Here is a 22762-nt window from a genome sequence, read left to right on the forward strand (position 1 = left end):
ACCACAGGAAACTTGGACTTAAAGTAAAATGGATGAAATGTACAGATGATGTTCCCAAAACCTGGAATGAATCCTGGAAAATCCCAGAAAGCCAGAAACCCCAAAATCCCTGAGGCTTCCAGAAATTTCTGGACTTTATTCCTGAGGGGATTTAAAAGACCACAGGGCAGGGACATGGCTCTGACCCCCTCCGGCCCCTACATCGCTCCCCGTCTCTGTAACCCCCTCCGGTCCCTACATCCCTCCCCGTCTCTGTAACCCCCTCCGGTCCCTACATCCCTCCCCGTCTCTGTAACCCCCTCCGGCCCCTACACCCCTACCTGTCTCTGTAACCCCCTCCGGCCCCTACACCCCTACCCATCTCTGTGACCCCCTCCAGCCCCTACACCCCCCCCCCCCGTCTCTGTAACCCCCTCCGGCCCCTACATCCCTCCCTATCCCTGTAACTCCTTCCCTTTGTCTATAACCCCTGGGAGCTGGACTGGGGTTGGAGGGTGGTGTGGGGCAGGGTGTGGGAGTGGGAGCTGAGGACAGGGGTCAGGAGCGAATGGGTGTATTAGGGGTGGGTGCCAGTGGGGTGGGAGTGGCTGGGAGTGGAACTGAGGCTGGGAGTGGAACTTTGAGGCTGGGAATGGGTGCCAAGTTGGAGGGTGTGGGGAGATACTGGGAACTTTCAGCATAGAGTCACACAGCACGGAAACAGGCCCTTCGGCCCAACCGGTCCGTGCCGACCAAGATGTCCATCTGAGCTAGTCCCATTTGCCCGTGTTTGGCCCATGTTCCTCTAAACCTTCCTTATCCATGGACCTGTCCAAATGTCTTTTAAATGTTGTTATTGTACCCGCCTCAACCACTTCCTCGGGCAGCTCGTTCCATATACCCACCACCCTCTGTGTAAAAAAGTTGCCCCTCAAATACCTACTAAATCTTTCCCCTCTCACCTCTGCCCTCTAGTTCTTGATTCCCCAGCCCTGGAAATAAGACCGAGTGCATTCACTCTATCCACGTTCCTCATGATTTTCTACACCTCTATAAGGTCACCCCTCTGTCTCCTACACTCTAAGGAATAAAGTCTTAGCCTGTCCAACCTCTCCCTATAACTCACATCCTGGCAACATCTTTTCTGCAGGTCCGTCACCTGTGTGGAATGAGACTGGCAGTCCACGTTTCAGGTCGACCTTTCATCAGAATTCTGCCTGACCTGATGAGTATTTCCAATGACTGATTTCATTGGGTGGGGTCTTCAGGGATTCGGAGCCATGGTGGGTGGATCCATTTGGAATCTTACGAGGAGCTCCTCTCCCCAGAGAGTGGGGGAGTGTGGAACTCGCTCCCACGGGGAGGGGTCAAGGGGAGAGGCAGAGACGGGTTTAAGGGGAAGCTGGGTAAACACAGAAGAGAGAGAGGGGAATAGACAGAGATGGTGTGGAGACTTGGGTAAGGTGCAAACATCAGCATGGATCTGATGGGCTGACTGGCCTGTCCTCATGGTGTAGACATCAGGTCACAAGTGGTCGGAATCTTGCACTGCAATCTCCCAAATGGAAGTGCCAAGAGCTGACACGGTTCAAAGCGGGGGAGGGGTTGGGGGAGGGGGGGGGTAAGATGACTTGGTCTGCTCAACACTACCATTGCCAATGGCCTTAAGGAGGATCACGAGGCTGCACCACACCCAAGATGTGAAAGCCACTGTGACTCACCCAGCCAAAGCCCCCCGACTCTCACCACTGAGTCAAGTGGTTGCGGAAACCATTCACCTCCGAGTCCAGTTCGGCAGTGACACTCTCCCTGTGGGAAGAGCAACCTCCCGGGACCCACTCCCACTGGGTGGAGCCATGTCCTTGAGTCTTCGGCCAGTGGGATTCTGGATAAATCGGCAGCTGGCCGTCTCAAAGGATGGTGACAAATGCTGGGCTTGCCAACGAAAACCACATCCCAATAATTCATTCTTAAAAAATGCTAAAAGAATGGATTTTAATGTTGAGGTGCAGGAGACTTGGTCAAACATAGAGCGATGCTAGTGTAGGAATCTCCCGGATTACTGCTGTGGTAACACACAGAGCTGGAGGAACTCAGCGGGTCAGGCAGCATCTATGGCAGGAAATGGACAGTTGACGTTTTGGGTTGGGACCCTTCATCTGGACTGGAAGGAGAGAGGGGAGGTGGCTGGTATCAGGGGGAGGGGCAAGAGCTGGTGGGTGATAGGTGGATCCAGGTGAGGGGGGTGATGGGCAGATGAGGTGGGGGGGATTCCCCTTAAACCCATCTCTGCCTCTCCCTTTGACCCCTCCCCGTGGGAGCGAGGGAGGGCGGGAATGATCAGAAACTGGGAGGTGATAGGTGGAAGTGACAAAAGACTGAAGACGATGGAATCTGATAGGAGGGGACAGTGGACCATAGACTAAAGGGAAGGAGATGAGGAGGGGAACCAGAGGGAGGAGTGTGTGGGTGAGGGACAGAGGGACAGGTTGGGGGATGGTAAAAAGATGGGGTGATGGGGGTTGGTGGGGCTGCTGTGGTCACAGGTAAACTCAGAGACTGGTCACATACCATCCGCAGTAAGCCTCAGAGGTCCTGTCCTTCCACCTGTGATTGACACAACCGACTGGTCACTCTGACACTCTTCACCTGTGTTGGGTTTGAATGGATGGAGGATCGGAGGGTCTCAGAGGTGACCACTGTGTATATCAGCGCTGGACTCACACTGGCCCAGTCCACACTTTGTTCAGTCAACAAAACCGTTTCCACTTGGAGAGGATGAGATGGAACGTTTTCTAATCTGGTATTTAACAAACACTGCTAGGGTTTGCTATTTCTTTGATGTGAGTGACCTTCAAAATCAATGGAAGTTTACTACTTTTGTCTAAACAGAATACAGAAGGCCCACAGAATTCCATTGACCCAATATCACTGAATATAGTCACTGCTCACACACTCTCACACGTGTCAAGGCAGGGATGATATCACATCATTCCAGTTTGACGAAACAAACATAACAAACGTTGCCACCTCAGAAATACCTATTTACACGTACAAAATATTCCACTATTTGACTCTGCAGCTGTACATAAACCCCACACAACCTCATTTCACAGATGAAAAGATCTGCCCCTTCTCGTAAAACCTGAGACACAATAAATACAGCAGACACTTTAAGAAACTACACTGAGAGGTCGCGGGGGAAGCGATCGGGGTTCATGAAGAATTCATCTTCCTTAAGATGTTTGAGATAGTCCACTGTTGACCACTGCACTTCTGGAGTAATAACTGGTACCCATAGACACCGTCACCACTTTCCTGAATCTCTAGACACTTCTTCGATACTCTGTTCTGCACCTGGCCTCCCTAAAAGAGATAAAGCAAACATCAAAACATTATAGGACAAAATTTAGGTCTCAGCTGAGACAGCAGCCCAGCTTCCTGCTGGCCACAAGATCTGCTGGAGGAACACAGCAGGTCGAGCAGCATCTGTGGGGGAGGGAGAGGAATTGTCGACGTTTGGGTTGAAACCCTGCCTCGTGACCCGAACAATGGTGGAGTGATGGATGTCGGGATGTGGCCAGACCTGACGGAGATCTCAAGGATCATCAGCTTCACTTTAAACTTCTGAAAGGAGCAACCTTCAATCTTCAAAACTCAAAGCAACTGTTCCCAACAAGCCACCATTTTCAGCCATGAAGTCACACACCTGGGACACAACATCTCAACTGTGGGAGGGGCATTTCTGTAAATTTAACCTGATGCCGCATTGCAGGAGGGCGGTACTGAGGGACGGTCACACTGTGGGGGGGGGGGTGGTACTGTGGGAGGGGCACACTGTGGGGGGCAGTACCGTGGGAGGGTCACACTGTGGGGGGGCGGTACTGTGGGAGGGTCACACTGTGGGGGGGGCGGTACTGTGGGAGGGGCACACTAAGGGGGGCGGTACCGTGGGAGGGTCACACTGAGGGGGGCAGTACCGTGGGAGGGGCACACTGTGGGGGGGTGGTACTGTGGGAGGGGCACACTGTGGGGGGCAGTACCGTGGGAGGGGCACAGAGGGGAGCAGTACCGTGGGAGGGGCACACTGAGGGGGGCAGTACCGTGGGAGGGTCACACTGTGGGGGGGTGGTACCGTGGGAGGGTCACACTGTGGGGGGGTGGTACCGTGGGAGGGGCACACTGTGGGGGGCAGTACCGTGGGAGGGGCACAGAGGGGAGCAGTACCGTGGGAGGGGCACACTGAGGGGGGCAGTACCGTGGGAGGGTCACACTGTGGGGGGGTGGTACCGTGGAGGGTCACACTGTGGGGGGGTGGTACCGTGGGTGGGGCACACTGAGGGGTGTGGTACTGTGGGTGGGGCACACTGAGGGGGGGGTGGTACTGTGGGAGGGGCACACTGTGGGGGGGTGGTACCGTGGGAGGGGCACACTGTGGGGGGGCGGTACCGTGGGAGGGGCACACTGAGGGGGGGTGGTACCGTGGGAGGGGCACACTGAGGGGGGGTGGTACCGTGGGAGGGGCACACTGTGGGGGGGCGGTACCGTGGGAGGGGCACACTGTGGGGGGGTGGTACCGTGGGAGGGGCACACTGAGGGGGGGTGGTACCGTGGGAGGGGCACACTGTGGGGGGGTGGTACCGTGGGAGGGTCACACTGTGGGGGGGGTGGTACTGTGGGAGGGGCACACTGTGGGGGGGTGGTACTGTGGGAGGGGCACACTGTGGGGGGGTGGTACTGTGGGAGGGGCACTAGGTGCACTAACTGAACACCAGGCTGTCGAAGGTGTGGTCAGGAAACACTAATCCAGTGGGAGTTGGAACTCTCACCCCTAATGGATCCGGGGTCCAAGGTGGGTCTCAGTTGGTATCGAGGGAGAAGAACCAAAGCATGGAGCTGGTGTACAGTCGATGAGACACGGCTCAGATCAGCCATGAATAAAGGAACAAGGTCGAGGGGTGAGTGGCCTCATTCTGTCCCTGTGTGACTATCTCTTGAATGTTCTAGCGGCAAAATGGCGTTGGTCTCTTTACAAACATGAAGAGGCGTGCCCAGGATCTTTGGGAACAGTGCCAGGACTGGCCCACACTAGTCCATGCCGACACACAGCTCATAGCTCCACTGCACTCGGTACTGTGCTGGTGGAAGGCAGAGAGGCTCTGGGCTTGCCTGGACACCACCTCTGAGCTCGGTGTGTGAGACTCTCACCACATTGGAGAGCTCAGATGCAGCACCTTAATCAATAATCACTCCAAATCCCAAAGGTTCCTTCAAAGGGTGGTGGTTGAAGGGACTTATTCGGGCTGGAAGCCTGTGAGTACTGGTGTTCCGCAGGGATCTGTGCTGGGACCTCTGCTGTTTGTGCTGTATATAAATGACCTGGATGAGTATGTTGATGGGTGGGTTAGTAAGTTTGCAGACGATACCAAGATTGGTGGAGTTGTGAATAGTGTAGAAGACTGGCGATGGATACAGCGTGATATAGATCAGCTGCAGATGTGGGCAGAGAAATGGCAGATGGAGTTTAACCCGGATAACTGTGAGGTGTTGCACCTTGGTAGGACTAATGTCAAGAGGCAGTACGCTCTTCAGGGCAAGACCCTTAACAGTGTTGAAGACCAGTGAGATCTTGGGGTGCAAGTCCATGACTCATTGAAAGTGGCTACACAGGTAGACAGGGTGGTTAAGAAGGCTTATGGAATACTTGCATTTATTAATCGAGGTATTGAGTACAGGAGTCAAGAAGTGTTGATGCATCTCTATAGAACTCTGGTTAGGCCACATTTAGAGTATTGCATGCAATTCTGGTCACCTCACTATAGGAAGGATGTCGAGGCTTTAGAGATGGTGCAGAGGAGGTTTACTAGGATGCTGCCTGGATTAGAGGGCATGTGCTATCAGGAGAGACTGGACAAACTTGGGCTCTTTTCTCTGGAGCGTCGGAGGCTGAGGGGTGATCTGTTGGAAGTGTATAAAATTGAGGGGCATAGATAGGGTAGACAAGCAATATTTTTTTCCCATTATTGAGTGATCCAATACCAGAGGGCATGCATTTAAGGTGAGAGGGGGTAGGTTCAGAACAGACGTGAGGGGCAAGTTTTTCACTCAGAGAGTGGTGGATGCCTGGAATGTGTTGCCTGATAAGGTGGTGGAGGCAAATTCATTGGGGGCTTTTAAGAGGGGTTTGGATGGGCACATGAATGAGAGGAAAATGGAGGGATATGGGTATTCTGTAGGTAGGAGGGATTAGCTATGTCAGCACAACATTGTGGGCTGAAGGGCCTGTTCTGTGCTGTTCTAATATTTTGGCAGGAGTCTGGGGAACGGGCACAGAGATGGGGCTAATTAAATCTGTTGTTGACCGAGCCCAGGCAAAGGGGGCAGGAAGGCTTCCTTCTATGCTGTGATCCTGGTTGAAAGGACAGAGGGTGGTAAAGAGAGCACCCCCTGGGCCACGTCTGGGAGCCACACCCACACATTCACCTGAGTGAAACGCCAGTGCAGCCTCATCTGCTTGTTTTCAGCGTAGCTGCACTCAATCAGCCTGGGCTGGCTGTTCACCTCCACCAGGCACCTGTTGTCTGCAGCATCGAGGGTGGGGCTCAGCACCCCCACGTGAATCTGCTGGCTGCTCATGTAGTAAACGGCCTGCGAGAGGAAGAAGGAGAGAATCAGTCGTGGTTAAACTAGAAAGAGTGCAGAAAAGATTTACGAGGATGTTGCCAGGACTTGAGGGACTGAGTTATAGGGAGAGGTTGGACAGGCTAGGACAGATATTCATTGGAGCGTAGGAGACTGAGGGGTGACCTTATAGACGCGTATAAAATCATGAGGGGCATAGACAGGGTGAATGCACTCAGTCTTTTTCCCCAGGGTCGGGGAATCAAGAACTAGAGGGCATAGGTTTAGGGTGAGAGGGGAGAGATTTAATAGGAACTTGAGGGGCAACTCTTTTACACAAAGGTTGTATGTATGTGAACGAGCTGCCAGAGGAAGCGGGTGAGGCAGGTACAATAACAACTTTTAGAAGACAGTTGGACAGGTCCATGGATTGGAAAGGTTTAGAAGGTTATGGGCCAAACACTGGCAAATGGGACTGGCTTGGATGGGGCATCTTGGTCGGCATGGATCAGTTGTGCCAAAGGGCCTGTTTCCGTGCTGTATGGCTCTATGACCCTAAATGATGCAAGGTCTCCACCCAAAATGTCAGCTTCCACCTCCACAGATGCTGCTCGACCTGCTGAGTTCTTCCAACCTTCTGTTGTTGTTTCTTGAGCTGGTTATAGGGATATCCCCGACAGGGTAAAACTGGGGTGACCATGGGGGTAAGCTGTGGACTAGGTGACTAGGTGAGTGGGAGCAGTTGGAGAGCGAGCACACAGAATGTAGGAGTTGGGAAATGCAGAGCGGGAAGACCTGCCCGGCAGCTCAGGCCGGGCACGTCCTCCACTCCCATGGGATTGAACAATGATAGAACATACAACGGTGCAGCACAGGAACAGGCCATTCGGCCCATAATGTCTGTGCCGACCATGATGCCAAATTAAACATTCCATCTGCCTGCACACGGTCCGTATCCCTCCATTCCCTGCCCGTTCATGGGCCTGTCTAAATATCTCTTAACCTCCACTATCATGTCTGTCTCCACTCCCACCCCTGGCAGCGAGTTCCAGGCACCCACCACAGTGTAAAAAACCTGCCCCCCACGTCTCCTTTAAACTTCCCCCCCTCACCTTAAATGCATGTGCTCTAGCTTCCACCCTGGGGAAAAGCTCTGACCATCGACCCTATCTGTGCATTATTTTATAAACCTCTATCAGGTCTCCCCTCAGCCTCCGACGCTCCAGAGAAAACAATTCAATTTCATCCAACTTCTCCTGATAGTTCATACTCTCCACTCCTGGTGAACCTCTTCTGCAATAAATCAACCTTTTATGATTCATGCACAAGCAATCCTGAGTCCCTCTGCACAACAGCATGCTGCAATCTTTCACCATTTAAATAATAATCTGATCTTCTATTTTTCCTTCCAAAGTGGATGACCTCACATTTACCAACATTGTACTCCATCTGCCAGACCCTTGCCCACTCACTTAACCTATCTATATCTCTCTGCAGACTCTCCGCATCCTCTGCTACATCTATTTCTTGGCTTATTGCCTGTGCCACTGTAATGTTATTATTTGGTGGCCTATAGACAACTCCCACCAGTGATTTTTTCCCGTTACTATTCCTAAGGGCAGGCACGGTCGTGTAGCAGTTAGTGTGACACTATTACAGCACCAGAGACCCGGGTTCAATTCCGGCTACTGTCTGTAAGGAGTTTGTACGTTCTCCCCATGTCTGTGTGGGTTTCCTCCGGGTGCTCCGGTTTCCTCCCACATTCCAAAGACGTACGGGTTAGGAAGTTGTGGGCGTGCTATGTTGGCGCCGGAAGCATGACGACACTTGCGGGCTGCCCCCAGAACACTCTACGCAAAAGGTGCATTTCACTGTGTGTTTCAATGTACATGTGACTGATAAAGATGTCTTGTCTCCTCTTGTCAAAGTCTCCACGTCCTTCCTGTAACAGGGCGACCAGAACTGCACACAAGGTGTGGATCTTAGTTGGCATCAAGTAACAAATGGTCAGAGCCTCTGCAATTCCCCATCTTGCTTCTTTTAACAGGCTGGGATGTATTTCTTCCGGGATCTGCTAATCATCCAGAGTTGATAAATCTTGTGGCAATTCCTGTTTTAAATCAGTAGCTTTGAACTGCTGCTAGTTCTGGCTGTGTTTGAGTGTTTGTGAGGAGCAGGGTGGTCAACCTGGGTGACAGTCGGTGAGACTGGTGGTGGGGTGAAACATCTGGAGGAGGGACCCTACATCAGACAAGCCCAGTCCCACTCGAGGCTCTGCTCAGCAGCCGGGACCCTGGGTAGGGGAGGACGTCAGCTTTGAGTGACCAGTGAGCACAGGCTGGGCACAGAGCATCCACTGAGACCACCATACCTCCCCACTGGGTCACAGTCCTCCCCAAGGACACAACATCCACCTTACTCACCCCGAAATCACTCCACTGTCGTCAATTAGGGTCATAGAGTCACACAGGCCCTTCGGCCCAACTCGTCAATACTGACCGAGATGCCTGTCTAAGCTCATCCCATTTGCCCGTGTTTGACCCCTATCTCTCTAAACCTTTCCCATCCAATTACACAATCTGCCTGATGCAAGTTTTATCCACGTCTGATACCGTCACTGTTGATTGCTGAGATTAAATCTGTTAATCTTGTTAATTTTCATAGAGTCATAGAGCAGGGAAACAGGCCCTTCAGCCCAACTTGTCCATGCTGACCAAGTTGCTTACCTGAGATAGTCCCAGCTCCTGCGTTTGGCTCATATCCCTCTAAACCTTTACTGTTCCTCTACCTGTTCAAGTATCTTTTAAATGTTGTAACTGCACCCACCTCAACCACTTGCTCCGGCAGCTTGTTACATATACCCACCACCCCTCTTTCCCCTCTTGCCTTAAACCTGTGCCCCCTAGTTTTAGACTCCCCTACCCTGGGGAAATGATTGTGACCACCCAAGCTATCTATGTCCCTCATGGTTTTATAAACCTCTATAAAGTCTCCCCTCAGCCTCCTTTGCTCCAAGGAAAACAGTCCCAGTCACAGGGAGATCCGGCACAGAAACAGGCCCTTTGGCCCATTGAGTCCATGCCGACGACCAACCACCCATTTACACTAATCCTACATTAATCTTAGTTTTTATTCTCCCCACACTCCCATCAACTCCCCCTCACCCACACACTGGGGGCAATTTACAGCAGCCAATTAACCCACCGATCCCGCACGTCTTTGGGATGTGGGAGGGAACCGGAGCTCCTGGGGGAAACCCACACGGTCACAGGGAGAACGTGCAAACTCCACACAGACAGTGCCGGAGGTCAGCATTGAACCGGGGTCTCTGAGGCTGTGAGGTAGCGGCTCTACCCGCTGTACCAGCCCAGAGAGTTAAGCCTCTCACCCAGCGTACTGGAGCAAGTTAACCAGCCACTCCCTGCTGCTTAGTCAACCCTTTAAACCTCCTGGCTCTCACCTTAAACCTACGACCTCTAGTTTTAGACAGGGAAACAGACACTGGCTATCTACCTCATCTATGCTTCATCATTTCCTACACCTCTATCATGTCACCCCCTCAGCCTCCTTCACTCCAGGGAAAACAGATCCAAACTATGCAATCTCTCCTGATAACTCAAGCCAGGCAACATCCCGGTGAGTCGTCTCTGCCCCCCGTCTAGCTGTAATGCCAAGGACTTTGGTCCGACGCAAGTTCTGAATGCTCTGGCAGATTACAGTCACAGAGCAGTGAAGGTGGGACTTCCTGAGCAGAATCCGGATCCAAGGGTGAGACGGGCGTCAGCAGCTGCTGCAGATGTAACTGGAACTCTGATGTCAGTTCAAAGCTGCAAAATATTTTAGTTCCCAGTAAAAAGGCGTACAGTATGTGTCTAAAGCCAGGGGAGCGAATCAAAGCAACTCCAGTCATGGGGTTCTTTCACCGGGGGGATGTTTCCCAGGGACAATGATGAATCCGGTGTGAATAATTGGGAGCTGTAAACACAGAACATGGAACAGTCCAGCCCAGGAACAGGCCCTTCGGCCCATGATATCTGGGTCAAACACGATGCCAAATTAAACTAATTCCTTCTGCCTGCACATGATCCGTCTCCCTCCATTCCCTGCCTGTTCATGGGCCTGTCTAACAGCCTCTTAAACACCACTATCGTATCTGCCTCCACCACCTCCCCTGGCAGCCTGTTCCAGGCACCACCCACTCCCTGTGTAAAAACTTGTCCCACACATCTCCATTGAACTTTCCCCTCTCACCTTAAACCCATTCCCTCTAGTATTTGACATTTCTGCCCTGGGCCAAAGATTCTTGACTGCCCACCCTATCTGTGCCTCTCATAATTTTATAAACCTCCATCAAGTCTCCCCTCAGCCTCCCGCCGCTCCAGAGAAAACAACCCAAGTTTGTCCAACCTCTCCTTATATCTCATACCCTCTAATCCAGGCAGCATCCTGGTGAACCTCTTCTGCACCCTCTCCAAAGCCCCCACATCCTTCCAGTAATGGGGCGACCAGAACTGCACACAATTACTTCAAGTACCTACCTCACTGAGGCAATGGCAAAAGCTTAGTTAAGTGGTCAGTGCATAGACTGGAGCATCAACAAAACATCAGTCATAGACAAGGGGTTATGTCTGAGTTAACTCAGCCACTAGTGAAGGTTACAGTCAACTGGGAAACATACTCAGGTGAAGTCGGGAGACTTTGGTCCCAGAGGACTGTGTGATGAGTTGCAATAGTCTGTGAGCAGTGGTCCTTGATTACACTGACGATGAGCTTAGATTGTCTCAGACAACTGAAGTTGGACTGCACGGCAGGGATCATGGATGCTTCAGATTCATCGCAGCTCAGTGTGCAGAGATGTTCCAGGGTACCTGAGAGAACTACAGGTTCTAGGTACCCACACCGAGCCCGATGGAAAGCCATTCAACTGCAAGCCTTGATTCGTCATAGAGTGTCAGAGTTATGCAGCACAGATTTCAGCTCAGCTCAGCCGTGCCAACTGTGGTTTATTGATGCTCATCCAATTGCCTGCATTAGAGGCCGACGTCCCTCAACTCCTTTCCATCCAAGTGCCTTTTAAACTTTGTAAATGTAGTTGTCCCCACCTCCACCACTTCTTTAGAACATAGAACAATACAGCACAATACAGGCCCTTCGGCCCACAATCTTCTGCCAACTATCTAACCCCTTCCTCCCACATATCCCCCTATTTTAAATTCCTCCATATGCTTATCTAGCAATCTCTTGAACTTGACCAATGTATCAGCCTCCACCACCACCCCAGGCAGCGCATTCCATGCCCCAACCACTCTCTGGGTGAAAAACCTTCCCCTGATATCTCCCTTTAACTTCCCACCCAATACTTTAAAGCCATGCCCTCTTGTATTGAGCATTGGTGCCCTGGGAAAGAGGCGCTGGCTGTCCACTCTATATATTCCTCTTAATATTTTGTACACCTCTATCATGTCCCCCCTCATCCTCCTTCTCTCCAATGAGTAAAGCCCGAGCTCCCTTAGTCTCTCCTCATAATGCATACTCTCTAATCCAGGCAGCATCCTGGTAAATCTCCTCTGCACCCTTTCCAACGCCTCCACATCCTTCCTATAATGAGGCGACCAGAACTGGACACAGTACTCCAAGTGTGGTCTAACCAGAGGTTTATAGAGCTGCATCACTACCTCACGGCTCTTAAACTCAATCCCTCGATTTATGAAAGCTAACATCCCATAAGCTTTCTTAACTACCCTATCCACCTGTGAGGCAACTTTCAGGGATCTGTGGATATGGACCCCCACATCCCTCTGCTCCTCCACACTACCCAGATCCTGCCATTAATTTTGTACTCTGTCTTGGAGTTTGTCCTTCCAAAGTGTGTCACTGGTAATCTAATCTCCTGGCAGCTTGTTCCGTACACCCACCACCCTCTGTGTGGGAAGACTTACCCCTCAGGTCTCCCTTACATTTCTCCCCCCTCACCTTAAACCTGTGCCCTCCAGTTCTACACTCCCCTGCTCTGGGGAAAAGACTCTATCTACCCTATTTCTGCCACTTATAATTTTATAAACAAGGTCACCCCTCAGCCTCCTACATCCCAGTGAGAACAATCCCAGCCTGTCCGACCTCTCCTCGTAGCCACAGCCCTCCATTCCAGGCAACACCCTGGTGAATCTCTTCTGCACCCTCTCCATTGCTCCCACATCCTTCCTGTAGCGTGGTGACCACAACACTCCAAGTGTGGTCTAACTAATGTTTTGTAAAGCTGCAACATGCTATGTAAAGATGCATTTCACTGGGTGTTTTGATGTACATGTGACTAATAAAGATATCTTATCTTATCTTATCTTATCTTACGTGATGTCCCGACTTTTATACTCAATGCCCCGACCTGTGAGGACAAGTGTGTCAAACACCTTCTTCAGCACCCCGTCTACCTATGTTGCCACTTTCAGGGAACTGTGCACTTGTACCCCATCGTGCCTCTGGACATCAACACTCCAAAGGTCCCTACCATTTACTCTTTATGTCCTACACAGCTTGACCCAAAGTGCAATGCCTCACACTTGTCTGCATTAAACTCCATCTGCCACCGCTCTGCCCAACCTTCTATCTGATCTAGGTCCCGCTGTATCCTTAGACAACCTTCTTCACAATCCACAACTCCACCAACTGTCGTGGCATCCGCAAATTCTCTCCAAGTGACCACAATTCCAGCGGGGCAGCAGATACCCAGCGGGACACTGATGGAACTTGAACCCACGACCCGCTTCCTCAGTGGCAAAAGTGTGAGCTATTGGACCACAGCCTGGAGTCTGCAACTAAAGGTCACAACCTCAGGATTGGTCATTTGGACTGAAGAGCCTCTGGAATTCCCTCTCCTGGAGGCTTGTCTATTGACGACGATCAATGTTGGGACTGGTGGGCTTCTGACTCAGGAATCAGGGAAATGGGCTTCAGGTGGTGAAGGGACTTAGGATCAGCCATGACAGGGCAGCTCGAGGGGCTGAATGGTCTCAGTCTGCTCCTAATGCTCATTAATGTTCACATCCATGAGATCCCACCACGGTTAACACACATCCCCAGACCCAGAACCCTCACATCCACGAGATCCCATCATGGTCAACATACATCCCGAGACCCAGAACCCCAATACTCTGTGTACCTGTGGGGTCATTCCATGACAGATGTACATGATGGGAATGTTGTCCGACAGTGGACCCTGATCCAGGCACAGGTCACTTCTCAGAGTGTTTTTGAGCTGAAACACAGAGACAAGATGTGGATCAGGTGACTCCATACCCATTCACCTCCACCCACTGCTGACCACACCTGACTCTACTCCCCGAGTGAGCACCTCAGTGTCCTCTTCCATCCTCTCATGTCTCTTCCTGGGTCGCCGCCTACTCACGTCCCTCCCGTACTCAAATAAACTAAAGAATCACTGGTGCTGAAATCTGAAATAAAAACAGAAAATGCTGGAAACATTCAACAGGCCAGGCAGCATCTGTGGAGAGAGGAACAGAGTTAATGTTTCAGGTCAATGACCTTTCATCAGAAGTAGAAAATGCCAGAGAGCCAGTGTTTTATGTTGCAGAGACGGAGGGTCAATGAAGAGAACGTGGTCTCTGACAGGATGGGGACCGAGAGTAAATGGATGAACAGTTGGTTGTCAGCTGAGGGAGGCTGGGGCTTGTCAATGGCAGCTAATCTGAGAGAAGGAGGTGTGAATAGAGGGGAGGAATGAGAACCAGAGGAGAGATCTCCACCACCATGATGCCTGCCACCAGCAGACGTCCCTTTCCTTTCAGTATCCTGAAGGGACTGTTCCCACCAGAACCCAGTCCAGATACAGGGTCTCGACCTGAAACATCAACTGTCCATTTCCCTCCACAGATGCTGCCCGACCCGCCGAGTTCCTCCAGCTCTGTGTGTGTTGCTCCAGATTCCAGCATCTGCAATCTCTCTTGTGTGCCCACCAGAACTGCCTGGTTCACTTCTCCATCTCACACTCCCCATTCCCCACTCGTGCCGCAGCAGGAGACTCGACACGGGTCCATTCCCCTCTTCCCTCCCCACCATCCTGGGACCCAGACAGTCCCTCCCGGTGAAGCACCTCTTCCAATGCGGTGTACTGCACCTGTTCACAATGTGGTCTCATTCACACTGGAGAAAGCAGACGCAGATCAGATGCCTGCTTTGCAGAATTCTACTCTTCAGTTCACAAGGGTGAGCCTGAGCTCACTTTAATCCTCCATCCCAATCCCACTCTAACTTAAACCGCCTCTCCTTCCACAGATGCCGCCTGACTTGCTGAGCGTTTCCAGCACTTTCTGTTTTTTTATTTCAAATTTCCGGCTTCTGTAGTTTTTTTGATTTCACTTTCTGAAAGGGGGTGGGGTTGTGAAAAGAAAAGTTGTGTTCTGGTAAAGCTGAGACCCAGGAGAAACCGTGTATCAGTAGAGAGAGGAGAGAGCACTTGCAGCAGACAAAATATGAAATGGACATTCCTTCCAAAAGCATTTTCACGACCTCAGGATGCCCAGTGTGAACCACAGCCGAGGAATAATTTCCGGAGAATTCTCACAAGGAGAACACAGAGGCAAATTATGCCCAAATACCTCGTTCCAATCCTGCATGGATAATCCACTTCAAATTGGTTAGTTAGGTGAAAACCTTTGTCCAGGAACATGGGAGGAATCCTGGAGCTGCCTCTGTTTCCCTTCTAATTGTGCAGACAGGAGGCAGGAGGGGGGAAATATAGCGATCGTAACACAGCATCTAAATACATAATGCCAATTAAATATTTAAATTAGATCACATAAGATTATAGTTATATCAAGGGATTAATAACCCACAACGTTTGCAGTAACTTGAAGGCCAAACCACCAGGGAGTGAGATCCCCAGAGTCTCATGAAGTCAGACAGCACGGAAACAGGCCCTTTGGTCCAACCGGTCCATTCCCATCTGGGCTAGTCCCATTTGCCAGTGTTTGGTCCACATCCCTCTAAACCTTTCCTATCCATGTACCTGTCCAAGTGCCTTTTAAATGTTGTTAACGTACCCGCCTCAACCACTTCCTCTGGCAGCTCGTTCCATATACTGACCACCCTGTGTGGAAAATGTTGCCCCTCAGGTTCCTATTAAATCTCTCCCCTCTCACCTTAAACCTGTGCCCTCTAGTTCTTGATTCCCAAACCCTGGGGAAAAGACTGTGCGCATTCACCCTATCTATGCCCCTCATGATTTTATACACCTCTATAAGATCACCTCTCATTCTCCTACGCTCCAATGAAAACAGTCCCAGCTTGCCCAGCCTCTCTCCATAACTCAGTCCCTTGAGTCCAGGCAACATCCTCGTAAATCTCCTCTGCGCTCTTCCCAGCTGGTCTTCAGTTGCTATGAGCTGTGCGACTGAGTCCCCAACGACTCAACAGCCAATGACGACCTATTGAAACAGTCACACTTGCACTGTGGGAAATGCAGCAGCAAACAGATGCAGAGCAAGATCCCACTACAGGTCGCTGGTATTCTGAAACGTGACTGATCGGAGCCAGGGCAGCATGGGGTGTCTCTCCTTTATAGTGCGACCCTCCCACAGTGTGACCCTCCTTTGGCCTGAATGCTGTTCTGCAGCCTCTGGAGTGGAACCCAGGATCTGTGAGCCACACAGAACGGGGAGTTCCCTTCAGAACTCCCCATTTAATGACACGCTGTCCTGCCCCTTACCGTGCCGTAGGCCAAGGTGTCCGTGTACTTCTTCATCTGTGGGTAGACATTGTTGAGGTACCACCTGAAACTCTTGCACTGTAACCTCTGCCTCAGAGCCTTCCGCTCGGAAATGTCCCCAATGTCAATCCCCGTATTCTGCAGAGGTGGGAAGAGGGAATACAGTGCTCGTAAAGTACAGAAAGTCTGACATCCATCCAAAATCCCACACATCCCCAACAACGGAGCAGGAACAGATGAATTCCCAGTGAATTAATGGTCAGAATCCAAGACCTCCAATACCAATACCAACGTTTTCAGGTCTTGTGATGTGGTGGGAGGGAGTAGCCAGTGGGGGCAACAAGGCATCTGGCGTCCCGGCCGACAGTCGACCGGGAGGAGCAGAGAGGCAACAGCGGACCAAATGCAGAAGCTGCAGATGCTGGAAACCTGACACCAAGAAGGGACTGCTGAAACACTCGGCGGGCGAGGCAGCAGCCGTGGGGAGAGGAAAACAAAAGTTTCAGGTCAGCGACACAAGAACGCAAGAAAATCGAAGCGTGACTCGCGGTCTTGTGTTCCTGGGGCTGAAGGCTCAGTTGTCACTGGTAGAGGATTAAAAAAGGCAAACAACACATCATCTCTCATTGCAAAAGAACTTGGTACATGAAGAAAAATGTCTTTCCCTAATTACATAGAACAGAGAACACTACAGCACAGCACAGGCCCTTCGGCCCACAATGTTGTGCCAACATTTTATCCTGCTCTGAGATCTATCTAACCCTTCCCTCCCACATAGCCCCCTATTTTTCTATCATTCATGTGTCTATCTGAGAGTCTTACATAGGGGCTCTGGTGAGACTGCCCCTGGAATATTGTGCAAAGGTCTGGTCTGCCGGTCTGAGGAAGGTTGAACTTATGATCAAGGAAGGACAGATTGATTCCAAGGAAAAGACTTCCCTCATTCATTTTCGGGGTCTAGGCATTGATGGCAATGTCAGCATTTATTTCGCATCCCTAACTGCCCCCGGGAAGGGGGGTGGTGAGACATCTCCTTGACCCGCTGCAGTCCTTCTGGTGAAGGTGCCCCCACGGTGCTGGTGGGGAGGGAGTTCCAGGGTTTAGACCCAGTGATGGTGAAGGAACTGTGATATACTTCCCAGTCAGGGTGGTGTGTGGCTTGGAGGGGAACCTGTAGGAGGTGGTGCCCTTGTTTTTCTGGGTGGGAGAGATGGTGGGTTTGGGAGGTGCTGTTGGAGTCGCCTGGGCAGATAACTGCAGGGTCAGCATCTACGGACCATCCCTAATTGACCTTTAGAATGGGCAGTGAGGGAGAGCAGGTTGGAGGGAATTGTTGGAAAATGGCTTTGATGGGATTTCTCTGTGAGTCAGCAGAGACAATGGGCTGAATGGTCTCCTTCTATGATGTAATGAAAATGTAATATTAAAACTACAAAGAACGTTACTTGCCACCCATCAGCCCACACCTGGCAAACACCGGCTGCTGCACATTCATCAGCTTGATGAAAGACACACTTGTTGTTCTTCCAGAGTAAGGAGATGTCCGAGGCTCCAGGGCTTGAGGGACACACTGACGCTCAGTACAGCCAATGCAAAGCCTCCATGGTGTTGGGTCCTACCACTGCTGGACATTCACAAGGAGTGTGTGCAAGCGAGGGTGTTGTCATGTAAACCCTGTACATCAATGCAGTAGTCTGGCTTGGACTTTGAGTGATGACTGTTTATATATTGTTGCTTTTATGAATAAGTATATTTTCAAAAAAAAGTCAAAGTAAAAGACACAAAGAATATTGAAAGTTTGAAATTAACAGAAAATGCTGGAAACACTCAGCAGGTCAGGCAGCATCTGTGGAGAGTTAACGTTTCAGGTTGAAGACCCTTCATCAGAACTGCCTGTCCTGTTGAGTGTTTCCAGCGTTTTCTGTTTTTAATTCAAATTTCCAGCATCTGCAGTTTTTTGATTTTCCTTCAGGGTTGGACGTCATTAGTTGTACATACCCTGCCTTTCTGAGGCTGTGGGGCTTTCTTCTCCTGGGTGTTGGGACAGTCTGAGGTTGACGGGACAGGCTGTGGATGACGGGACAGGCTGAGGTTGACGGGACAGGCTGTGGATGACGGGACAGGCTGTGGATGACGGGACAGTCTGAGGTTGACGGGACAGGCTGAGGTTGACGGGACAGGCTGTGGTTGACGGGACAGGCTGTGGATGACGGGACAGTCTGAGGTTGACGGGACAGGCTGTGGATGACGGGACAGTCTGAGGTTGACGGGACAGGCTGTGGTTGGTGGGACAGGCTGTGGATGACGGGACAGGCTGAGGTTGACGGGACAGGCTGTGGTTGACGGGACAGGCTGTGGATGACGGGACAGGCTGTGGATGACGGGACAGTCTGAGGTTGACGGGACAGGCTGAGGTTGACGGGACAGGCTGTGGTTGGTGGGATAGGCTGTGGTTGACTTACCTTTAGTAATGTAACTCAAGGACAACACTGGGGAGAAATCAGAGCCCTTCACACTTGGCTGTGACCTGGGACATGAATGGCCTGAGATGCCGACATCATCACTCAGATCAAGCTGTAATTAGCAGCAAAAGCCCTCGCCAGCTGATCTCCTGCAGCAGCTTTACAACGAGCTGGAGAGAGCCAAGAGGGTGCGAGACAGAGAGAGGACACCCAGCTTTACTGAGGTCTCAGCGTGGTCTCACCAGCACCTTGTACAGTTCGAGCAGCACTTCACCCTCGCTACCCACAGGCTAACACCGTGCAGAGCCCCTGAGGCCTCCGTACCACAGCCCTCTGTGACCTCCCTCCACTCACCTCTCTTGGAATGTTCCAGGCCATGTAGACGTGATCTTTGAACTCGTCCATCCAGACCTCGGCTACCCTGAGTGCATTCCTGCGGACGTACGTGGTGAGATCCTCGGTGTAGGGTTTGTGAGCCCTCTCGATGTGGGCGAGCCTGGAGCACGGGAGGACCTCAATGCTGCCTCCACACTGCCAGACCTACGGGGGAACACAGCTGTAACCTCCCTCAGTGGGATGAGACCTTGCTCCCGGCAGCAACACACAATCTGCTGGAGGAACTCAGCCGGTCGAACAGCATCTGTGGGGGGAAGGAATTGTCGGCGTTTTGGGTCAGACCCTGCATCAGGACTGAGAGTGGAGAGGGGAGGTGGCCAGTATAGAGAGGAGGGGTGGAGGGGTGAGACAGTCCAAGGTGAGAGAGAGAGAGAGAGAGAGAGAGAGGGTGAGGGAGAGGGAGCGGGGGTGAGAGAGAGAGAGAGAGAGAGAGAGAGAGAGAGAGAGAGAGAGAGAGAGAGAGAGAGAGAGAGAGAGAGAGAGAGAGAGAGAGAGAGAGAGAGAGAGAGAGAGAGAGAGAGAGAGAGAGAGAGAGAGAGAGAGAGAGAGAGAGAGAGAGAGAGAGAGAGAGAGGGGGGAGAGAGAGGGGGGGAGAAAGAGAGGGAGGGAGGGAGAGGGAGGGAGGGAGAGGGCGGAGAGAGGGAGGGAGGGAGAGGGAGGGAGAGGGAGGGAGGAGAGAGGGAGGGAGGGAGAGAAAGAGAAAGAGAGAGAGGGGAGAGGGAGAGAGGGAGGGAGGGAGGGAGAGAGGGAGGGAGAGAGGGATGGAGGGAGAGATGGGGAGGGAGAGAGGGCAGGAGGGAGGGAGGGAGGGAGATGGGGTGGGGGCGGTTGGGGAGAACCGGAGGGGAGAGTTACCCTGCAATCAAAGTATTCATTGTTCATGCCGTTGGGTTGTAGATGACCCCGGCAGAACATGAGGATCTGTTCCTCCGGTTTCTCCTGGCAGTGGAGAAAGCCGAGGATAGACATGTCGGTGTGGGAATGGGGAGGGGAGTGGCCGGCAGCTGGGCACTCGGGGTGGCCACAGCAGACAGAGCATGGGTGTTCTGTGAAACAGTCACCCCGTCCGTGTTTGGTCTCGCTGATGTAGAGGAGGTCCCATCAGGAGCACCAAACACAGCGGAGGAGGTTGGAGAAGATGCGCATGAATCTCTGCATCAGCTGGAAGGGCTGTTTATGTCCCTGGATGGTGGTGAGGGAGGAGGTGCAGGGATAATCTCCTGACAGGGCTGTCGGGTGGGTTCACCCACACCCACGGTACCTGCTGTGTCTCCGCCCACACCGCTGAGCCATCAACCTGAAAAGTCTCTTCAAGGCATGACAACTGAGGAGAAGTCTTCCTTCCCTCTTTGCCGGGAGTTTGTGAGACCCTCTCTCACTGCCCCCCCCTCTGTGGTGTCCACTGCCCTTCAACCACGTCCTTACTAACACCACCCATCACATCCAGACCTTGCCTCACCCCACCCCCTCTATATACTGGCCGTCTCCCCTCTACACTCTCAGTCCTGATGCAGGGTCTTGACCCAAAATGTCGACCATCCCTCTGTCTCCACAGATGCTGCCTGACCCGCTGAGTTCCTCCAGCTCCAAATCCCAGCATCTGCAACCTGAAAACGCTGCTCTTCTCTCCACAGATGCTGCCTGACCCGCTGAGTGCTTTCAGCACCTCTACTTCCTCAGGAGGCTAAAGAAATTCAGCATGTCCCCTTTGAGCCTCACCAATTTCAATCGATGCGCCATAGAAAGCATCCTATCCAGATACATCACGGCTTGGTACAGCAACTGCTCTGCCCGGGACCGCAAGAAACTGCAGAGAGTTGTGGACACAGTTCAGCACGTTTCGGAAACCAGCCTCCCCTCCATGGACTCTGTCTACACTTCTCGCTGCCTCAGTAAAGCAGCCAACATAATCACAGACCCCACCCACCCCGGACATTCTCTCTTCTCCCCCCTCCCATCAGGCAGAAGATACAAAAGCCTGAAAGCACGTCCCACCAGGCTCAAGGACAGCTTCTATCCCACCGTTATAAGACTATTGAACGGTCCCCTAATACGATAAGGTGGACTCTTGACCTCACAATCGACCTCGTTATGACCTTGCACCGTATTGTCTGCCTGCCCTGCACTTTCTCTGTAGCTGTAACACTTTATTCTGCATTCTGTATCGTTTTACCCTGTACTACCTCAATGCATCATTGTAATGGATTGACCTGTACGATCGGTGTGCAAGACAAGTTTTTCACTGCACCTCGGTACAAGTGACAATAATAAACCAATTTACCACTGCGTTTTGTTTCAGGTTTGCAGCATCTGCAGTGTTTTGCTACACCCTTCCCTCAGCTGGATGTGACTGCAAGTGGAGGCCATTCAGCCAACTGCTCTGTGCTGGAACTTCCGTCCCAATCCTGTCTCCCCCCCTCCATTCCTTCTCCCGACATCACCAACTCCTTCATCCCTCTCTCCCTCACCTGTTTATCCAGCCTCCCCTTAAACCTGTCTCTGACATATTTGTGGCCCCAAGTTTTAGTTTCCCCAACGATCAAGATGAACGTCCTGGACAAAGCTGCTCAATTGGCACCCCACCCACCCCCTCAAAACACCCCCTCCCTCCACCACCGGCGCACAGGGGCTGCAGTGTTCACCATCTACACAACGCACTGCAGTTACTCACCCAGGCTACTCTGACAGCACCTCCCGAACCCACCACCTCTCCCACCAGGAAGGACCAGGGAAAGAGGTGCAGGGGAACACCACCACCTGCAGCTTCCCCTCCTGGTCACACACCACCCTGACTGGGAAATATATGGTCAGTCCTTCACCGTTACTGGGTCTAAATCCTGGAATTCCCTCCCCAACAGCACCGTGGGAGCCCCTTCCCCAGAACGACTGCAGTGGTTCAAGGCAGCAGCTCATCCCCACCTCTCCGGGGGCAGTTAGGGATGGGCAATAATGGTGGTCTTGCCGGTGACGGCCACATGGTGAGAACATTTATCTTATTCAATGGTATGGCAGGCTTCCGATTGAGCATCAGCTCTTCCAGACTTTACTTACTGCATCAATACTTGGTCACCATGGTGAACCAGTATCTTGCGATAGAAAGGTTTCCCTGGCCTTGCTATTGATTACTGGGTAGAAAATACTGAACTCCATACAAAATTGTTGACGACTGCCTGCTCCAAGAGAGCCATATCGGAGGGGTTTAAAATCACTTGTACAGAACTCTCCTTCTGCTGGGCACGCTGCTGCAGCCCATGTGAAGCTCTTCAATTATTTATTGCAAAACAATGAGACCCAATTTAGAAAAAGCTCCACCCCACAGGAGGGCTTGTGGGGCAGTCAGTGAGTCAGTCCTTGAGGTCATGGCTTCTAAACTAGAATCGCGAACTTACTTCTGAATCTTGCCTTGTCAATTTGAGCTTACTTAATCCCTTTAAGTGGCAGAGTCTGTGTGTGTGTGTGAGACAGAGAAAGAGAGAGATAAATTGAGAGAGAGAGATACAAAGATAGAGAGACAATGAGAAATACAGAAAGAGAGAGATACAGAGAGAGAGATAGAGGGAGAGAGAGAGATACAGAGAGAGAG

General features: G+C 51.8%; 1 protein-coding gene across 1 annotated transcript in view; it reads right to left on the reverse strand.

Moving 5' to 3' along the window:
* Positions 1 to 422: 422 nt before the first annotated feature.
* LOC127577593 (polypeptide N-acetylgalactosaminyltransferase 18-like) overlaps positions 423 to 22762 on the reverse strand; it is an 88210-nt gene continuing 65870 nt past the window's right edge. The window contains exons 7-11 of the mRNA XM_052028853.1: positions 19138 to 19323; positions 16322 to 16459; positions 13757 to 13852; positions 6463 to 6627; positions 423 to 3345 (exon numbers count right to left, since the gene is read on the reverse strand). Coding sequence (XP_051884813.1) covers positions 3196 to 3345; positions 6463 to 6627; positions 13757 to 13852; positions 16322 to 16459; positions 19138 to 19323 — 735 coding nt within the window. The 3' untranslated portion in view covers positions 423 to 3195. The remainder of the gene's footprint in view (positions 3346 to 6462; positions 6628 to 13756; positions 13853 to 16321; positions 16460 to 19137; positions 19324 to 22762) is intronic.

The sequence above is a fragment of the Pristis pectinata genome, chromosome 14, assembly GCF_009764475.1.
Source record: "Pristis pectinata isolate sPriPec2 chromosome 14, sPriPec2.1.pri, whole genome shotgun sequence".
NCBI lineage: Eukaryota > Metazoa > Chordata > Chondrichthyes > Rhinopristiformes > Pristidae > Pristis > Pristis pectinata.